Source organism: Rhipicephalus microplus, chromosome X (assembly GCF_043290135.1).
Source record: "Rhipicephalus microplus isolate Deutch F79 chromosome X, USDA_Rmic, whole genome shotgun sequence".
In the NCBI taxonomy this organism is placed as follows: Eukaryota; Metazoa; Arthropoda; class Arachnida; order Ixodida; family Ixodidae; genus Rhipicephalus; species Rhipicephalus microplus.
Genome location: NC_134710.1, coordinates 175616358 through 175633943, shown reverse-complemented (window position 1 = coordinate 175633943; position 17586 = coordinate 175616358). Strand labels below are relative to the sequence as shown.

Here is a 17586-nt window from a genome sequence, read left to right as displayed (position 1 = left end):
TCATCTCCCACGCCCACATGGCCCCGCGAAGAGCAAAGAGTCGACGCTCACTCACGCCCTTATCTCGTGGTGGGGAGAATCATACGTCTTGACTGGCCTTCGGTTTTTACCGGAACGATTCGGTCTTAGTTACCGGAAGCACAAAGGTCACTGCAATCGTTGCACAGTCTCCATTTGCGAAAAAAAGCACGCTTTTTAGACACAGCGAAGTAACAAAGGAGACGCTTATTCGCGCTCATCTGTTCTTGAGAATACGTTTAGTGCGTCATTTGTGCGTGAGAAACACGGGGCACGTTTCGATCTGCTGGCCATTCTGCCCGTGACTTTCCAGTTTGTTGCTATCGCGTTCATTGCTTCGCCTTTGCGGCAAAGCTGCGACTTTTTTTTTTTTTTTGAAATGACAAAATTTCACCAGACCGCATATTAACGTCGTAGGGACCGCTTAAAAGGAAATGAAACTTTCAGTCAGTGCTTCGACACTAAACAAATTTTTTTATTACACTAGCACCTCTTCATGGGGGTGAAGAAGAGTTGGGGTTCCGTATACATTCAACAATTAGGACCACCATCATATGATCTTTCTTTCACTGAGATGATAGCGCAGTAAATTTCGTGCCAGGCTGAACGAAGATCTTGAAATTAATTGTTGAGGCTACGCACAGTCGCGCTCGATGCGAAGGTTATTGTGTGAGCGTCACCCTACCTAATTGTCCCATAGGCTAGCGGCACGTTTAGGAGCAGTTAAAACCAAGATTGCGCATTTTTCTCTGACGCGTTGGCTCTTCCATACTACAACAACTGCCAATGAACTCTACGAGGATATTCTCTCTGTTTAGAACCTTTCATTCGTTGCAGTATACGCTTCGTCAGCTCTTATCTCCTGGGAGGAAGAGTGCTGGGAAAGATGTGTTAAAACTGGTGCTTGGCACTGCTTCGTTTGAGCAGCTTCCTCAGACGGGAATGATCGCAGCTTTAAAAAAAACAGCAAAAACAGTTATCGTAGCTTGCGCGATCTTGCTATCTACTCGAAAGAGTATTCCCGGACGTGGCGCTGCTGTAGTTTTTGGTCGATACGTCCGCGATAACCTTCAAATTGCGCTCAACAGTACGTTATTCTGGGGCTTCAGTCACAAATCTTCTAAATGCGAAGCATTTCTTTGCGTACCGCAGGCACTTTGAGCCTATATTTACGTATCTATATTTATCTAGCATTTCTGGCCGCCTATGTCTGGTTTCTCTCGGGATGAACCCCTTAACTTGGGGTAAACCAAAATTAGTATGTGAGGGTAAGACGGTTTCTCGAATATATATGACTCGCTGGTCATGACGTGAATAATGTCACAATCACGTCGCGTACGTAGTCAGACCCTTTCCGCCCAGACGTGTACCACAGGTAATTAACAGTTTATATATATATATATATATATATATATATATATATATATATATATATATATATATATATATATATATATATATATATATATATATATATATATATATATATATATATATATATATATATATATATGGAATATGGCACAACGGGAGCGTTGTCAACAAGGATAAATATATTTATTTCCCAACAGTGTTGACAGTGGTTCTTCCTCTTTTTTACTTTCTTTTTTTCTTTTTTTCCTTTTACTCTTTTCGCCTTCTCTCTTTTTTCTTTTTTTTCTTTTCTTTCTTTTTTTAGTTCTCTCTCACTCTCGCAAACATCTTCCAAGGCGAGAGGGACGCGGCAGCAACGAAGTTTGGAAGTTCATGTTAGTATAACTCATCCCCTGATGAAGGGAGGACCCCTCCCGAAACTGTTGGTAAATAAATATATTTATCCTTGTTGACAACGCTCCAGTTGTGCCATATCTCATACCTTCAAGAAGACTAACTGGCCCATTGAATTATTACTCCCACTGACTACATATATATATATATATATATATATATATATATATATATATATATATATATATATATATATATATATATATATATATATATATATATATATATATATATATCTCCAAGAACGGCAAGAACAGACATGAATAATTTTAACGCATGAGCGTTAAAATCAAAGGTAACATCGGCAGCCTTGACTAGGTGAATGCCAAGAATAAATGTAAGGCTTCCAGCAGAAATCGAACCCCGGAATTCTGCGTGGCAATCAAGTATTCTACCACCGAGCAATGCCAGGTTTCGGAAGAGACCCTAATGTTCGTGAAACGTCAATTCTGGTTGCAGTGATGACTATGCAAGTTTATGAAGATTACATGTGTACTATGATACAGCCTTTACGTCAGGTTTACGTCAATTGGAGTTGGGCGCCATCCGCTGAAGTGAAATTATGGGGCACTGCCCTGTGCTACCCTACCATCCTCTCGAGCACCGGCGCTTCATATCAGCTACCACCTCTGGTGTTGCTAATGTCCATGGTGCTGTTGGCATCGTTACACAACTGTAAACAACTGTTTATATAAAACATATGCAGCTGTTTAACGTATGCCTGTGCGTGCATTTGTACATATCTTAAGTGCCACTTCGTAACGTTTTGCTCAATGAAAAAAATTGCAACAGAGTCACCTTCCACCCGCATCTTTCGCACAACATCCATTCGTAAGATACGTGGATCTGCAGAATTTCGGTTGTTTCGTTCTCGTTGTTAGTAAGGGGTGTCTGCTATATTTTCGCCGACCTTGCTGATAAAATGTGCAACGTTGCAGTCGGCTGGCATTTGTGCCTACGGAAGCTTCTAGCGTGATAGAGTGTCGAAATACGAAAACAGGACATGAATTCATGAAGCGTTTGGTTTCTAAGTGTTCTTTGTCATTAGCACGTCGCCATTGCACTGTTAATATTCTCAACATCAGGATTGACTAAAATTCGCTCATATAAATTTTATTATGGGAGCTATTCAAGAAAAAAAAGTATAATTTTTTTGTGTGTGGTGTAACATTCTTGCGCACACTCGGTACAGACAGCAATGTTCTGTCATTTACAAGCGTGTCATTGTTAGTATTTTTTCATCCGCCCTTTCTTGTATCTCTGACAATGGTGGCGTTCTTTTGAAGTGCACGCGCATCAAAACGAAGCGATCGTATAATATAAGTGAATCTACGTGTACACCTGCGTTTTGAAATGTAAGACTTCCCATCCACTCAGGAAGCGGAAGGTATATCGTTAGCGTGCTGCATTGAAATGCCTTTCTACTGCACCGACGAGAGAACCGAAGCGAGAAGCAAGAGTTGAAAAGCCGAGAAAGAAGTGAGATACGCGAGAAGGGAATAACGGAGTTCGGGGGGAATGAGGTAAAGCGGCTGTAGCTGAAAAGAGGCGAACACAAGGGCCGCGCTCTCTTTTATTATGCTGTGATTGCGCGTGATAGCGACTTTCTTCCCAGATGAAAGCCATTCGACCGCCGCATCGTGCTAGGGCTTCTTTCTCCGGTGGCGTTATGTCCGCGAACGCGGTCGCCGAGATTAAATTGGACGTGGCGAGCGCGGTAGGTAGCCGGAATCTGGCGCGTTCGCGACCATTTAGATCACTCGTCAGGAATTACTCTCCATCGGAAGAAGAAGAGGCCCCGGCTTTCCAGCGACAAGCGACAGCCACTCCTCGCGCTTTCGCCAGACGTGTCGGTGCTATTTTTCCCTCAACGCCCACGCCCCCGTCGTTCGCACATTCATTCTCTCGCGTGCTGCCCAAGCACTTTGTCTGCCCCAGTTTGTCGTTTTTGGTTGCTTTGTCTTTTTTTTATCTCAGAATGTCGAGCTGTACGAGGTAACACGGCAAGATAGCGTTAGCAGAAGAAATCGGAATGCGGGCACATCTGTGTCGCTCGCCTTTCTGTTCACCCATCTCTCTCTCTTTTCTTTTGCCCGAGTTTGTATAAGCGCACAATGATCCGTTGCTGCGCACTCGTTGCGTCGTCGACGAAACAAAGAACAAACGTTTTTGTGGTCATGGCTTCGATCCGATTGTTTCCAGAACTGCGATAAGGCATATAACAAAATAGAGCACGTGAAAAAGCTAAACTTCGTTCGGCTCGGCTCTGTTGCGATGGCTAAACTCATGGTAAGTGGACAATTGTGCCCGTGAAACCGAGAAAGCCCCTTTCTCCGTACCATGTCGTTATTAGCTCGTGAATCGGGTATCTTCACGACGATTTAACACGGGACGTTGTCTTCGTCTATCGTTTTAGCCGACAGGTGTGGTACATCTATATAAAAACAAGAACGAATGTTTACTTAAAACAAAAACCCTAATTCTGGAACAGCTAGATACTTGTTTCCTTCTGCCGCAATTTCTGCCGCGACAGTCGCAAAATCTAGCGTGGAGAAAAAAAATCTGGAAGGTTGAGTGAATTTCGCCTTCAAGGGTAGAACGCGATATCGTAATCGGGCCCCCGTGTGCATCGCTTTCTCAGTTGCTAGCCTGACTTCAGTTCTCGGTGGGTGAATCAAGTGCGAAACGGTAATTGCTATGCGCACACACGTTCGCTTCCTTGTGACAAACTACCTTAAAATTCTGAAAGTCTCGCAGTGCCCACAACACCATAATTCCTTCTTTTGCGAATCGGTGAAGGGCCCACTAGTATACGCGTGCGTAACGCAACACGCGAAACTGCACGGCTGCTCAATTTGCTTTCTATGATGATTGGCTACGCCTCAGTGCGTTGCAATTTGGGGGCATTCAAAACACACACTCGTTGCGTAATTCACGTGTTTCGGTGTCTGCCGCGATCCTACGCTTTTTCCACGAAATGTTACATAAGGAGACTCCTCCCACTATACATTACATTTACTGTGTGTGTGTGTGTGTGTGTGTGTGTGTGTGTGTGTGTGTGTGTGTGTGTGTGTGTGTGTGTGTGTGTGTGTGTGTGTGTGTGTGTGTGTGTGTGTGTGTGTGTGTGTGTGTGTGTGTGTGTGTGTGTGTGTGTGTGTGTGTGTGTGTGTGTGTGTGTGTGTGTGTGTGTGTGTGTGTGTGTGTGTGTGTGTGTGTGTGTGTGTGTGTGTGTGTGTGTGTGTGTGTGTGTGTGTGTGTGTGTGTGTGTGTGTGTGTGTGTGTGTGTGTGTGTGTGTGTGTGTGTGTGTGTGTGTGTGTGTGTGTGTGTGTGTGTGTGTGTGTGTGTGTGTGAAGGAGTTTCAGGCAATGGAGCTGATCTGTGGTAGAACACCTGCAAATTGAACCCAGGAAGCCTGGGTTCAATTTCCACCCACACTGAAGAGTTTTATTATTTATTTATATATTTATTAGAATCTGTCTCTAATTATCACTGACGGACAACGCTGCTTTTTCTCTCACAATCAACGACACGAAAATTTCGGTGAGACAAGTCCTTTAAAGGTATCGCGTTAAAGAATATATTAATGTGATGACTACAGTTGACCAAAAAAAAAACCAAATATATCTTGTTTTAGCTAGCTAATGAATTCAGAAAGGTACGCGTTCTAGGTTTCTCGATCGATTCTAGCGCAGACCCACCCAACTTTTTTTGTTTATTTTCGCAGTTTCTGTTACTCGATCTCTTGAACACTACGCAGTTCTTGAGGCAGTATTTGACAGATAGATCATTTATTGAGCTTACGAATTGTATGAAATACATCCTTGTCGTCTATATGTCGTCCTTGATAAATGAATGGAATTATTTTTGTACGAAAACATAACGATGTATGTGCAAAATGTACAGTTTTCTGTTTCTGTGATTTTCGAGTGGCCTTGGTGTTACTAAGCTAGTTGTTATGAAGTATGGGTACAAAATAATGGTTATTTTTACCTTATATCCTGTTTTTTTTAGCTTAAGTGTGTATAAGGAAGCCTGCATGAAAACAAGGCCCCATACAGAAATTGTCACACCAAATGTGTGGCGGCACCCACAAATTCAATCCTACAAGTTCCATGCATGGCGACGCGGTTACACAAACCTGACTGTATACAGTTCTCAAGTGCGGCACTGAGGCGTGCGCGCCCTTGTGTAGCATAAAAAGGCAGGAACGAATGGTTAACATACCGGCTGGGTTTTTTGCCAAAACCGTAGCGGACTCCATTTCTATGCGGGGCTGGATGAAAGAAGAAGGTACCATACCTAGTCAGCAACTTTGTTGGGCCATATTAAGTGCATACCTTGAAAGAATGCCAGTATGTTATTCCAAAAATATTTTACTATAATGCGCTCTGTTTTCCACGTTCCTGTGTCGTCTCTCTGATTTTATGAAAGAAAGAAGAAAAAACTAGACAAAAATCTAGAGCAATTCCATATCAGCAGCAAAAAAAAAATGGCTCGGAAGGTTTTCACTGCATCAGCATTTTCTCCCTTTTATACCACACACCTTTCTTTCAAGGTACGTCTTCTATTTGACGATTCATGTTTTATGCTCAAGATTTCTGGATTTTGTGCTTTCGTCATGACTTATACGGTGTCGCTTCTTTAGAAGCCACGTCAGAAGTCTCCGGAACCTGCGGCAGCACAAAAAGAACAGGGCTGTTCTGATATTTTTGCCTTCCCTTTTCCGAAAAAACAAGTCGCGGCCATTCACGCCGAACAGCCTCGGGCTACCTCCTTCGCGATGCTAGGAAACGGAAAGAACTGTCCTCCGGTACAGAGACCTGTGAGAGACGTTTGTGCTGGACTGGCCGTTGCGCGAGATACGTTTGTGCTGTTCGTAATATATATAGGCGGTCGTTCGCATACACCTACACCTACTTTCAAGAAAACCAGATAGAGCCATTTATTTCCGTCTTTTCACGCGCCTTTATATACCATTGTTTTGTTTTCATTTTTTTTATTTCACCGTGAGGACAAAAGTGGGTGTACCGCTGGTGGCTCGGCTTCGGGGTGGCGTCGAGCAGTGACAGCGTTTGGCGTGGTGAGGACGTGTTTCGTCTTGACGCTTCGTCAGCGTTGTTAGGAAGCTGCGCTGCTGTTGCCGCTGTTTACCTTTGCGCCGGGAATGGAGGCGCGAAAATGCGCGAAACGCGTGATCGACGAGCCTTGTGACCGGAGGACTTGCACCACATCCGGAGGCGCGGCGTCATCTCGCGAGGCGGGCAAGTGGAGGTGCCCCGCGGCGCGTCGACGCACCTATGCAGACATCACCGGTCTCTGGCTTTTAGGGGCGAAGCTCCTTAGGGCGTGGGCTGTGCGTCCCCTGTAGCCTGTATGTAGCCACCTCTAGTTTAGTTCTTGCAGTGTTCACTAGATGGCGGTACCGTCCCGTGTATGTAGCCACCTCTAGTTTAGTTCTTGCAGTGTTTTTGTTTTCTTTTCTGGATCGAAGCTGGTTTTCTTCGACTTTGCGATAATTTTTCTTGCTGGACATGCGAGTCAATACTCTAGGCGAAGTCACCAATAAGGTGTATAAGGAAAAGGGGCTGCTTTGCCGGGCGAAGACCGCGTCGGGGAATGTGTCACCAGCACCTCGCTGGCGCGCTAGTGGTTGGCTATTAAGCGCGTGCTCTTGTGTGCGCATTGTACATTTACGCGCGCGCGCGAGTCCGTTTGTGCTCCGATGATAATAGCTCCAGTAGTCCTGATGGTATTCGGCCGCACATCGTTCGGCCTCGCTGCACAAAAGAACAATTGTACGTAATGAAAGCTCACGTTTTCAACCAACGCGGCTCATTTATATGTGGGTCCACATTGTTGGATATGTTGGTGCCGAATTTCGCTTTTTCGAGCGTTGCTTATACGCCATTGACCGGGGAACCAGATGGCAGATCATCGTTTGTTAAAGCTGTTCGGTGGACTAGGCGGTCCTATAAGTATTGAACGAAGAACCGCGAGGGCGAGAGGAACCGCGCGGGTTTGTGTCGCAGTTTAGCCTTTTCGAAAGCTCTTATTCGTTCACCCTGTCCCACTCTTCACCGTCGATGCCCTCGATTCTCTGAAGACTTTGCGCAAAGCCGGATTTAACAACACAATAAAATATTTTTTAACATGGCTTGGCCTATGGGGTTTACCCACTGCTCAAATGGCGGCGAAAGAAAAGCGGGAGGAGGGGGCTTCGTGGATATCAAAACTCGACGCTCTCATCGCATTCGTAAAAAGAAATTGAAAAGTAGGAAGCGCATCCTCCAGCCAACCGTTCTTTTGGAAATGGCATGCTAAATGATGATCGAAGCCTTGGTCATGAATTAATATTTGTAACGCCAAATTGAGCGAGCTGGTGGTAAAGTTGGTGCCAGTGATCTGCTCTGCCAGATAACTCAATATCTCTTGTGCTGGTATACGAATAAGCATCAGAATACGATTTTGGCGCAAGCTGAAGAACCCCAGCTGATTAAAAATTAATTCGCATTTCCATCACTACAGCATGCCCAACAGTCATACAGTATGGGTTTGATTCGTGAAGCCCCAAAAGTTATTCAGAATAAACATCAGGAGCTTGTAGTATAACACTGGAAGCACTGTAGTATATTGCCAAACAGGTATTAGTGTCCCTTCCTCCCCCCAACTATCCAGAAACTTCAGAATATTTCATCTTTACGCAGTCGAACTCGACTACATCGAACTTTTCATTATGTAGAACTATTTTCGAACACGGCAAAGCTCCACGCTACCGCTGCATCCTGGTCGGAATGGGATATGGTGATCAACTTTACCGACTACGTCTCTGATGAGGCTTTCGAATTCTACCTTACCCACATATTCGAAAACAACGAATCATGGAAAAAAATCAAACAGGAAATGATCGTCCGATTTAAATAATATAATTACGGCTACGACGAATACTCGCTTATAATCCACCACCTGAGTCAATCGCACTCAGTCGTCCTTTTCACAAGCAGTCTTCAAGCATTCGAACGCCCAGCATGAATCGACCACTGCCGCAAGAAAAAGTGGAACTGAGTTCGTTACCGGCAACCAAGCCTATTTCGAGAAAAACCCAACCTTCGAAAACGCTTCTATTCTGCGCGAAAGCCAACATCTACACAGTCGTCGCTCCAGCACACGAACGAGACGTTCCTCACCCACCTAGTGCACTTCATTCTTCGTCTCGTATACGTGGTCTGTACCACGCCGTTTTCCATGACGTGGCTCTTCAAGCGCTGCTAACGCTCACCATTTTCTTCATAAGGATGCCGTGTTCACGGTAGACGACCTGACGCACTATGAAAATGCCCCGTCAAGCCATGCTCCTTCCCTACCAGTTCATGCATCACCGTTTGGTGCATCGCACTCGTTAGTCGAAGCAGGGCGGAAGCCTCAGACGCATCGAATGTCGCACGCTGCCAGGCGCAAGAATCCCTCATAGTGAATAGTGCCGAAGAAGCCTCTAAAGAGCTTCCTCTCAACTCTGGAGCATTACATTCACTGCCCGAACAGTACGACAACAGCCCACTGACTACCAGCTGCCGACTGGACACCACATTAAGTTGTCAAGAAAACCGGCGTCATGTTCAAGAAGGGCTCCCACCTCAGCACGTTCCGCAGCAACAGCAGCAACGCCAGAAAAAGCGAGTCCAAGAAGCGCAGACACTTCAGGGTATACAGGAACAAGGACAACGACGCGAAGCGAGCATCTTAAAGCAAACTCAAGATGTCAGGGATATTCTCATAAGTTATCGGAGCCAGAAACGCATTTGGCATGCACAAGATATCAAGACTGTGCTTACGAATGCAGCTCCGAAACCACAGAAAACGACAAAAGAGACAGAAGCCACCATCGGCACAACGCAGAGACCAAGGCACCATCCCATCAGCCGCGACCATCGCACACTGACTGGTGTAATGGAACTCTGTCTGCATTCTAGTATGTGCGATATCCTGCGTTGTATTATTTCTTTTATTTTTCAAACATAAAAGCAAGGATGCTTTTCAAGAGAGCATGCAAATGACTCTGCACATATTCCCATTTCAGGCAGTCATTGTACAGTATGTCTATGAAATGAATCGATGTTGGCTAAATTTTGTGGACAGCATAAATATTTCGCGCTATCTAATGAACAATAATATTAAAAGGAAAACGAAGAAAAGTTATGCCAATAAGCTAGCGTAAATCTGCACACATAGGTGCTTTATACGTGGTGTGGGGCATCTCCGAAGGAAAAATGAGAGAAGAATAAAAAAAGATAGACGGGCATGCATTCATTGGAGGCAACAAGGAATAATTGACTTTAGAAAATGCATGTTGTGCTTAAAGCATTTAGCCTGCGTAGAAAACCGTGAGTAGGTGCGACGGCTACATTTCCGATGGAGGCGGAAATGTTGTAAGCCCGTGTGCTAAGATTTGAGTGCACGTTAAAGAACCCCAAATGGTCGAAATTTCCGGAGCCCTCCACTACGCCGTCTCTCATAATCATCATATGGTGGTTTTGGGACGTTAAGCCCCACATATCTATCTATCTATCTATCTAAGCTCGTGAATAGGTGTATAGAAGAAGAAAGATGAAATAAAGAAAAGTGTGACTGGTGACGCACAAAACTTGCCGCGAATGTGTGAACAACTCTAAAAGCATTGTTGTATGTTTGTGTGTGTGTGTTTGTGGGGGAGAGGGGAGGAGTATTTCATGGTTTTACTTTGTCACCAAACATTTTTATCTCTCTTCCACGAATTCCCCACCTTTGATGCGCTGCGCTGGCCAAAAGCACATCCCTCAAGAGAATGCTGTCACGCTCGCGACGTTAGTGACCCGAAAGTATCTAGAACGTATAGTATTAAAAAGATGAGAAAATAGACGGAAGTTGGATAAATGCTGCTATCTGGCGAGAAAGAAAAGCTGCCAAGAAAGCACAATTTTTCTCCGATCATATCGTGATCACCGTTAGCGAGAGCGCAAAGCGCGCTGGGTTTGCGGCATGCTATCGGCGCAATCTAACGGTGAAACGCGCGCGAGTTGTGAGCGTACTGTTCCGGCGCAGATATGCTGTAATCACACGCACACTAGGTCATCCAAACACCCGCCTGTTATCCGATACATGCTGGGTTCCTGGAAGTGCGAAAAGTAATCAAGATAAAGCATTGCGCAAACAGGTATTTGGGTCATTCTTACAACTCCTATGATAAGTTGAGCACAGAGACAAGGTAGTCCGTTCATGTGCGTCGCGTGACTGGCATAACAACTGACTAAAGATTTGCTCAACCTGATGTTATCTCTACCGTTTTTTTTTATCTTCGAAATATGTGGCTTTTATGTAGACTACGCTCGGATTGAAACAGGACCACTTATTGCTAAGAGACAGACAGACAGACAGACAGACAGACAGACAGACAGACAGACAGACAGACAGACAGACAGACAGACAGACAGACAGATCGATAGATAGATCGATAGATAGATCGATAGATAGATAGATAGATAGATAGATAGATAGATAGATAGATAGATAGATAGATAGATAGATAGATAGATAGATAGATAGATAGATAGATAGATAGATAGATAGATAGATAGATAGATAGATAGATAGATAGATAGATAGATAGATAGATAGATAGATAGATAGATAGATAGATAGATAGATAGATAGATAGATAGATAGATAGATAGATAGATAGATAGATAGATAGATAGATAGATAGATAGATAGATAGATAGATAGATAGATAGATAGATAGTCATCATCATTAGCCTGACTACGTCCACTGCGGGACAAAGGCCTCTCCCATTTTCCGCCATAGATAGATTGATATGTAGAGTTTAACGTCCCAAAGCCACCGTATGAATATGAGAGACGCCGTAGTTGAGGGCTCCGGAAATTTCGACCACCTGGGGTTCTTTAACGTGCACCCAAATCTGAGCACATGGGCCTACAGCATTTCCGCCTCCATCGGAAATGCAGCCGTCTCAGCCGGGATTCGATCCCGCGACCTACGGGTCAGCAGCAGAGTACCTTAGCCACTATACCACTGTGGCGGGGCAACTTGGGGCTTAGTGCGCACACACTTTCCTTTCCCTCATCTTCACCTCGGGTCATATCGGTGTAATTTATACTTTACTTGTCATTCGAAGCCAATATAATTTTTAGAGATCAAATTTATCGCGACACGACGTCGTTATCTCGAGCAATTTCGCACAGCAGTCGTTATGCTAAAAAAAAATGATGTGTTCGAATCCATGAGTAGTGTACTTTGAGCCATAAATTCCAGGTTGGTGATTTGTTTGAGGCCTACACTGCGCTTGTACTAAAGAACGCTGCATAGTATATAAATTCTCATATACTTTTATCTCTTATTTTCTTGCTGTTCACCCAATCATGAAAACACGCGGAGCGGGCGATGCTTGCACAGCTACATCGACGCTGTCGTTTGGTCACGTGGTTCATGTTGTAGACCTTCTGTCAATACCTGCAGGAACACTGGTTGTATATACATGCAGGAACTCGTATAGTAGTTGAGATATCTCATCAAGATGTCACATGTCACTACGTCTACGGCGGCAGTATTTGCGGCTCTGCGCGGTGCCCTAGAGTACATAGCATCCCAGAGACTGAGAAAATGGGCTGTGTTTTCTGACTCGAAACTTGCCTTACAGTGTATGCAGTCAGTTCTTTGACGACGTTGCCACGAACAGTTCACGTGAGAGGCTGTGAATCTTCATCACCACGTCACAGAAACATGCAACGAGGTCAATTTTCAGCGGCTACCTGGTCGTTGTGGGATCATCGGAAATGATTCCGCAGAGGACGTGGCTCGCACACCCCATACAAGATCGCATCCTTCTGATTTCTTTGTAAATAACAGACGTTTGAAGGTAACTTCGTCACCTAGCACGTAAACTGTGTCTGCTGGAGTGGAACACCCCAAGCATAAGACATACAAGACTCCACCAAATAAACCCTCGACTGGAACTTCGACCTCCATCCGGACTTCATCGACGTGAAGCTTCGCTTCTACATCGGCTTTAGTTGGGGGTTGCCTTCACAAAAGCATATACAAGCCTCATTGAATTGGCCGACAGTGCGGAATGCGAGGTCTGCGGCACCAAAGAAGACATCGATTATCTGCTATGCCGTTGCCCTCAATTTGCCTTTGAGAGACGAAAACTTTCTGACGCGTTGCGACAATTGGACGATCGGCCACTCTGTGTTCAGATGCTGCTGTAGCACTGTCCTTGTCTTTCGTCGGCTCACAAGGAAGTCAAAGCCCTCTTGCGCATTTTAAAGGATTATGGGCCTATGTGAACGCCTTAGAATTTTGCATAGTACCACCGCTGCACACGCGTCAACCAATCAACTGACAATTTTTTTCTCTCTTTCATTTCTCTTTACTCTCTCTTATTCTCTCTCATCTTTACACTCTCTTTTCTCATTCCCCCAGCGTGGGGTAGTAAACCGAGTGCCTTGTTAACATCCCTGCCTTCTCTCTTGTTGTTTTTACTTCATGAATAATGTGTGGTACATAGATTTTCTTACCTTGTTCCTCAAATGGCTTATATTTAAAAATAGCGTGTTACAATAGCAGCAATTAGTGTTGAGTAGGCGTGTCGGTATTCAGTAATTGCCAGGCTGTCTTTCGAAAAATATGAGCATTAAATAATACTAAACTGCGCAAGTATGAAGATTAGACAAATTCATCCACTAACTGCGATTCCCATCCTATACCTAATAGTATTTGTTAGGATTTATCGTCCCAAAACCACCTTGTCTCATGAAAGCTATCGCTATAAACTATTGGTGCGCTCAGCTTTTGTTTAATAAGTTTAGTACGGAACTCCGTGACCTATTCAATGCGTCGACACTAAATTTTTGGCGCCTGGATTTCGACAAAATGCCGAAAGCATGCGCGAAGCCTTGAGCTCTCGTGTTTCATCCGCGGGACCAAACATTTTTTTTAAGTTATGCTCTCATATTGGCTACCGGATTTACACAATATCAGCTCCTCGCATGCCAAACTTAATTTTAAAAGTTACATAATAAAGCCTAAAAATATACCGAATACATCAAAGGGCACAGACACGAAAAATTTTCGTCACTCTCAACTTTGGAAAATTGCGAAATATGACACAGGAACAGGCGCAAACATGTAGAAACAGGCGTAGTTTCCATGAACAAACATGAATTGCTTCGACAACGTTTAGCTAAGTACTTCAAGTTTGACGCGAAAACAAAGTATTCAATATTGCGTTTGGTTGCTCCATAATTATACAGCGTAGCGCGCTTATGGCTGCTTAGTGTAGTATAAAACCTCGTTAAACTTCCACGAAACATGACATAGATGTGGTGCGAAACTATTATGTTACTCCTTAGGTTCTATGCCACGATGCGCTCTATCCGGTTTCTCGATGCAGGCGCATCATTATAGGCGCACCATAAAACGCACGTCTGTTCAATACACTATCCGGCTGAAAGGGTTGTATGTGCGTCACCTGCGTCATCTACTCAAAGGAAGCGTGCTGCGACTAAAGGCCGCAACAAGGCATTATACTGAAGCCCGTCCTTCTGTCATGCGCGCGTGTGTGTAAGGAGCTCTCTGGCCCTCGACATCAACATAAAAGGGGCTTTGGGCGCTGTTCAGTGAAAGACGAGTACCACGTGGACCGAATGAGGCCGAGAAATAGCAGCTCACCGAACTTGAGAAGCCTGTGCCACAGCGCAGCACCCACCGCCTCGGTATAGAAGCTTCTTGTACAGCGCTGGGCCGCCCCAAGATTCGTTCATCGACCGTAGCGCTCGAGTTCCAATTCAATTACGGGAAGAGACCGAGGTATATTTGTACTATTTAGGCGTCAAAAAAGGTCTTCATTTCTCAAGGAAAAAATAAAAGTACCACATTCGATTCGGAAAACCATTTGCTTTTTTCCTCCTCCCCCCTCTTTTCTTGAAAAAGAGATGATGAAACGGCAAATGGAGAGGAAGGCGAAACCGTCGAAACAACGAGGGTGGGGGGGGGGGGGGCGGCATGGGGATACTGGTGCGTTTACTATATTTAACAAGAACTAATACAGGCGTAACTCTCAAGTCGCTTATTACTTCTGTATTGTGTTTTTCACTCATTGTGTTATTCTATGGTCATCCATTATAGAGCTCATGAAGTATTTTGAATGTTTTTAACGTCCCCAGGGCGTGTTCGTCCTTGAGCACAATCTATATTAGCGTAACGGCACAGGAATTACGATCATACTGAATTCCCCTTTTCCCATCAGTCTCCAAGAGCTCCTGTGTCGTCAAAGTGTCAAATTCTGGAGCCCCTTCTTTATTGGAAAAACGAGGCCAAGCAAAGCTTCACGTGTGATGCCTGACGTTCGTTCATTCGTTCGTTTGATCGTTTCTTTCTTCCTTTTTTTCTTTCTTTCTTTCTTTCTTTCTTTCTTTCTTCCTTTCTTCCTTTCTTTATTTCTTTCTTTTTTCTTCCTTACTTTCTTCCTTTTTAATATTTTCTCTTCCTTTCTTTTTCATTTTTTCTTTCTCTCTTTCTTTCTTCCTTTCTTTCTTTTTTGCCCCGCCGCGGTGGTCTATTGGCTAAGGTACTCGGCTGCTGACCCGCAGGTCGCGGGATCGAATCCCGGCTGCGGCGGTTGCATTTCCGATGAAGGCGGAAATATTCTAGGCCCGTGTGCTCAAATTTGGGTGCATGTTAAAAAAACATCAGGTGGTCGAAATTTCCAGAGCCCTCGACTACAGCGTCTCCCACAATCATATGGTGGTTTTGGGACGTTAAACCCCCCCATATCAATCAATATTTCTTTATTTCTTCATCATACTTCATAGTAATTCCTGTATGGTGTTTCATCATATAGTGTAGAATTATAGATAACGTTACGGCGTGTCAATTATAGATATGTTGATAATAATGCGTATTTTATTTATTATAGACGATAGTCTTTCTTTGGGCCCTTCGACGAAAAAATTTTGCTCTGTCTGTTTGTTCTGTCTGTCTGCCTATCTATGTACATTTTTCTGTTTGTCCGCCCTTAACGGTACCCTCCATGGCATTAAAGAGACCAAACGATACTCCAAACGGCCGACCCCATCCGCAGCGCCCACCAATGTTGCTCAAGGTTCAGCGTTCATGCTTGTGCAATTGTCGATTAAAAAGCAATTATTGCGCATATCTGAGGCACCATAACTACACGTCAATATTATGTAGGCGTATTTTTTACTAGAAAAGGCATACATAAGTAATTTTAAGGGTCGTAGCCCTTATAACGCTTCCACGAAACGGCAAGTGTTTCCAACGCTTTGCTAAGACGACATGGTGGTGCCACCTACCCGTCGCCGTGCGTTCTACACCTTATCACCTCAGAGACGGCCGCGCACTGTGCGTTCCCCGTTTTCCAGGATAACTGCCAGATAGCGCTCATGTCTCACGTGTGGCGTCACTTGATGCTCTCGTTCGCCTCCGCTGCACGCTCGAGGCACTCTAACGCAGCGCCTCCAGAATACCATTCACCGATTTTGTTGCGCAGAACATGAAACAGACGTTTTGTTCACTCTCTCCTGACGCAAGGCTATTGTCTTTCGACGACATTTGCGGTGTAGCATGCAGATACGGGGCCAAATTTTTTAATCGTTTTCATTTAAAACGGGAAATAAATCTATGGCACGTAGATGATTATGATCGTTACTAAGTTAAGCTGTGTGCGGGCTATGAGTAATAAATTCTTTGAAGTAAATATTGATCATTTGATTTGCATTTAAATTTGCCTATATATTTGCATCAAAATGTGCCTTCGACTAAATGCGCATCCTTAAACTGTGAAATGCACCCGCGACCTCGTCGACCAGCGGCAAAACACAGCAGCCATTAGAACAGGGCATGACGCTAATCACTTCACCGGTATTTCAGAAGCAGCTTTATCTTTCGTAGATGCTCGGGCTCAGTGCAAAGTGATGTTCGTACTACTTGTTCGTACTACAACGTGGTTAGTGATCGAGACAGCTTGTACCAATTCCTTTAAAAATCGCCCTGTGCATGAGAACGCAAGCTCGACGTTGTTCATTGTCTATAGTTAAATAGGCATAAATAAGCGACTATTATCGCATGTTATGATTAATACTAGTTGACCCACTTTCATTGCATTGCTTCAGACGTAAGATAAGTATTCAAGAAATGCTCAAATTTTCAAATCCTTTTTATTTAGGTAAAACAGATGCTACACTTGTCTTTGTTGTTCCAATTTTATCAGAAATTCACATGTTTCGTTTGTGGTGGGCTTTCTTTCAACGAGCTAATTCCCTCGAACACTCTATGCCTGAAAATGATGGCTGCTGCGTGTCGAAAAGTGTTGGCCGCACCTGTTGTCTTCAGCGCTTCGCCATATGCTATCAACTGCTAATCGCCCTTAATGAAACCATTCAGCGCAAAAACGCTAAAAAATTTTTTTCCACGAATGGGCTATTTATCTTATTTCCCGTCAAGTTTCATTTTCTTCGGAACTTCAACGGACAAGATGTCTCCACAAAAGCGGAAAGCATAGTATTTGGTTAATCTTATTTGATCTTTGCAAAACGTTTACACATTCAGGAAGTATACTCCTTTAATTTGTAGGAAGCGTACGTCGGTGGCCGGCAGCATGTTTCAAGGCATTATTGTTGCTCTGTATAAGCGCACACAGCGTCCTTGTATCGTTAAGCTTTCTTTCATTAAACACCGAAGGTTCTTGCTTTTCAAACAGGGTCTTATGCGTTGTTTATCTAATAATTGT

General features: G+C 44.1%; 1 protein-coding gene across 11 annotated transcripts in view; it reads left to right on the top strand.

The window, feature by feature from the left end:
* Positions 1-17586, top strand: part of LOC119177204 (dipeptidyl peptidase 4) — a 522011-nt gene that overhangs the window by 340242 nt on the left and 164183 nt on the right. For 3 of the 11 annotated variants that reach the window (XM_075878260.1, XM_075878259.1, XM_075878256.1), the window contains exon 1: positions 3946-4074. The exons of the other annotated variants lie outside the window; for them this stretch is intronic. In XM_075878260.1, the coding sequence (XP_075734375.1) occupies positions 4060-4074 (15 nt within the window). In that variant the 5' untranslated portion in view covers positions 3946-4059. Of the gene's footprint in view, positions 1-3945; positions 4075-17586 lie in introns of those variants that run through there. 11 annotated transcript variants of the gene reach the window in all.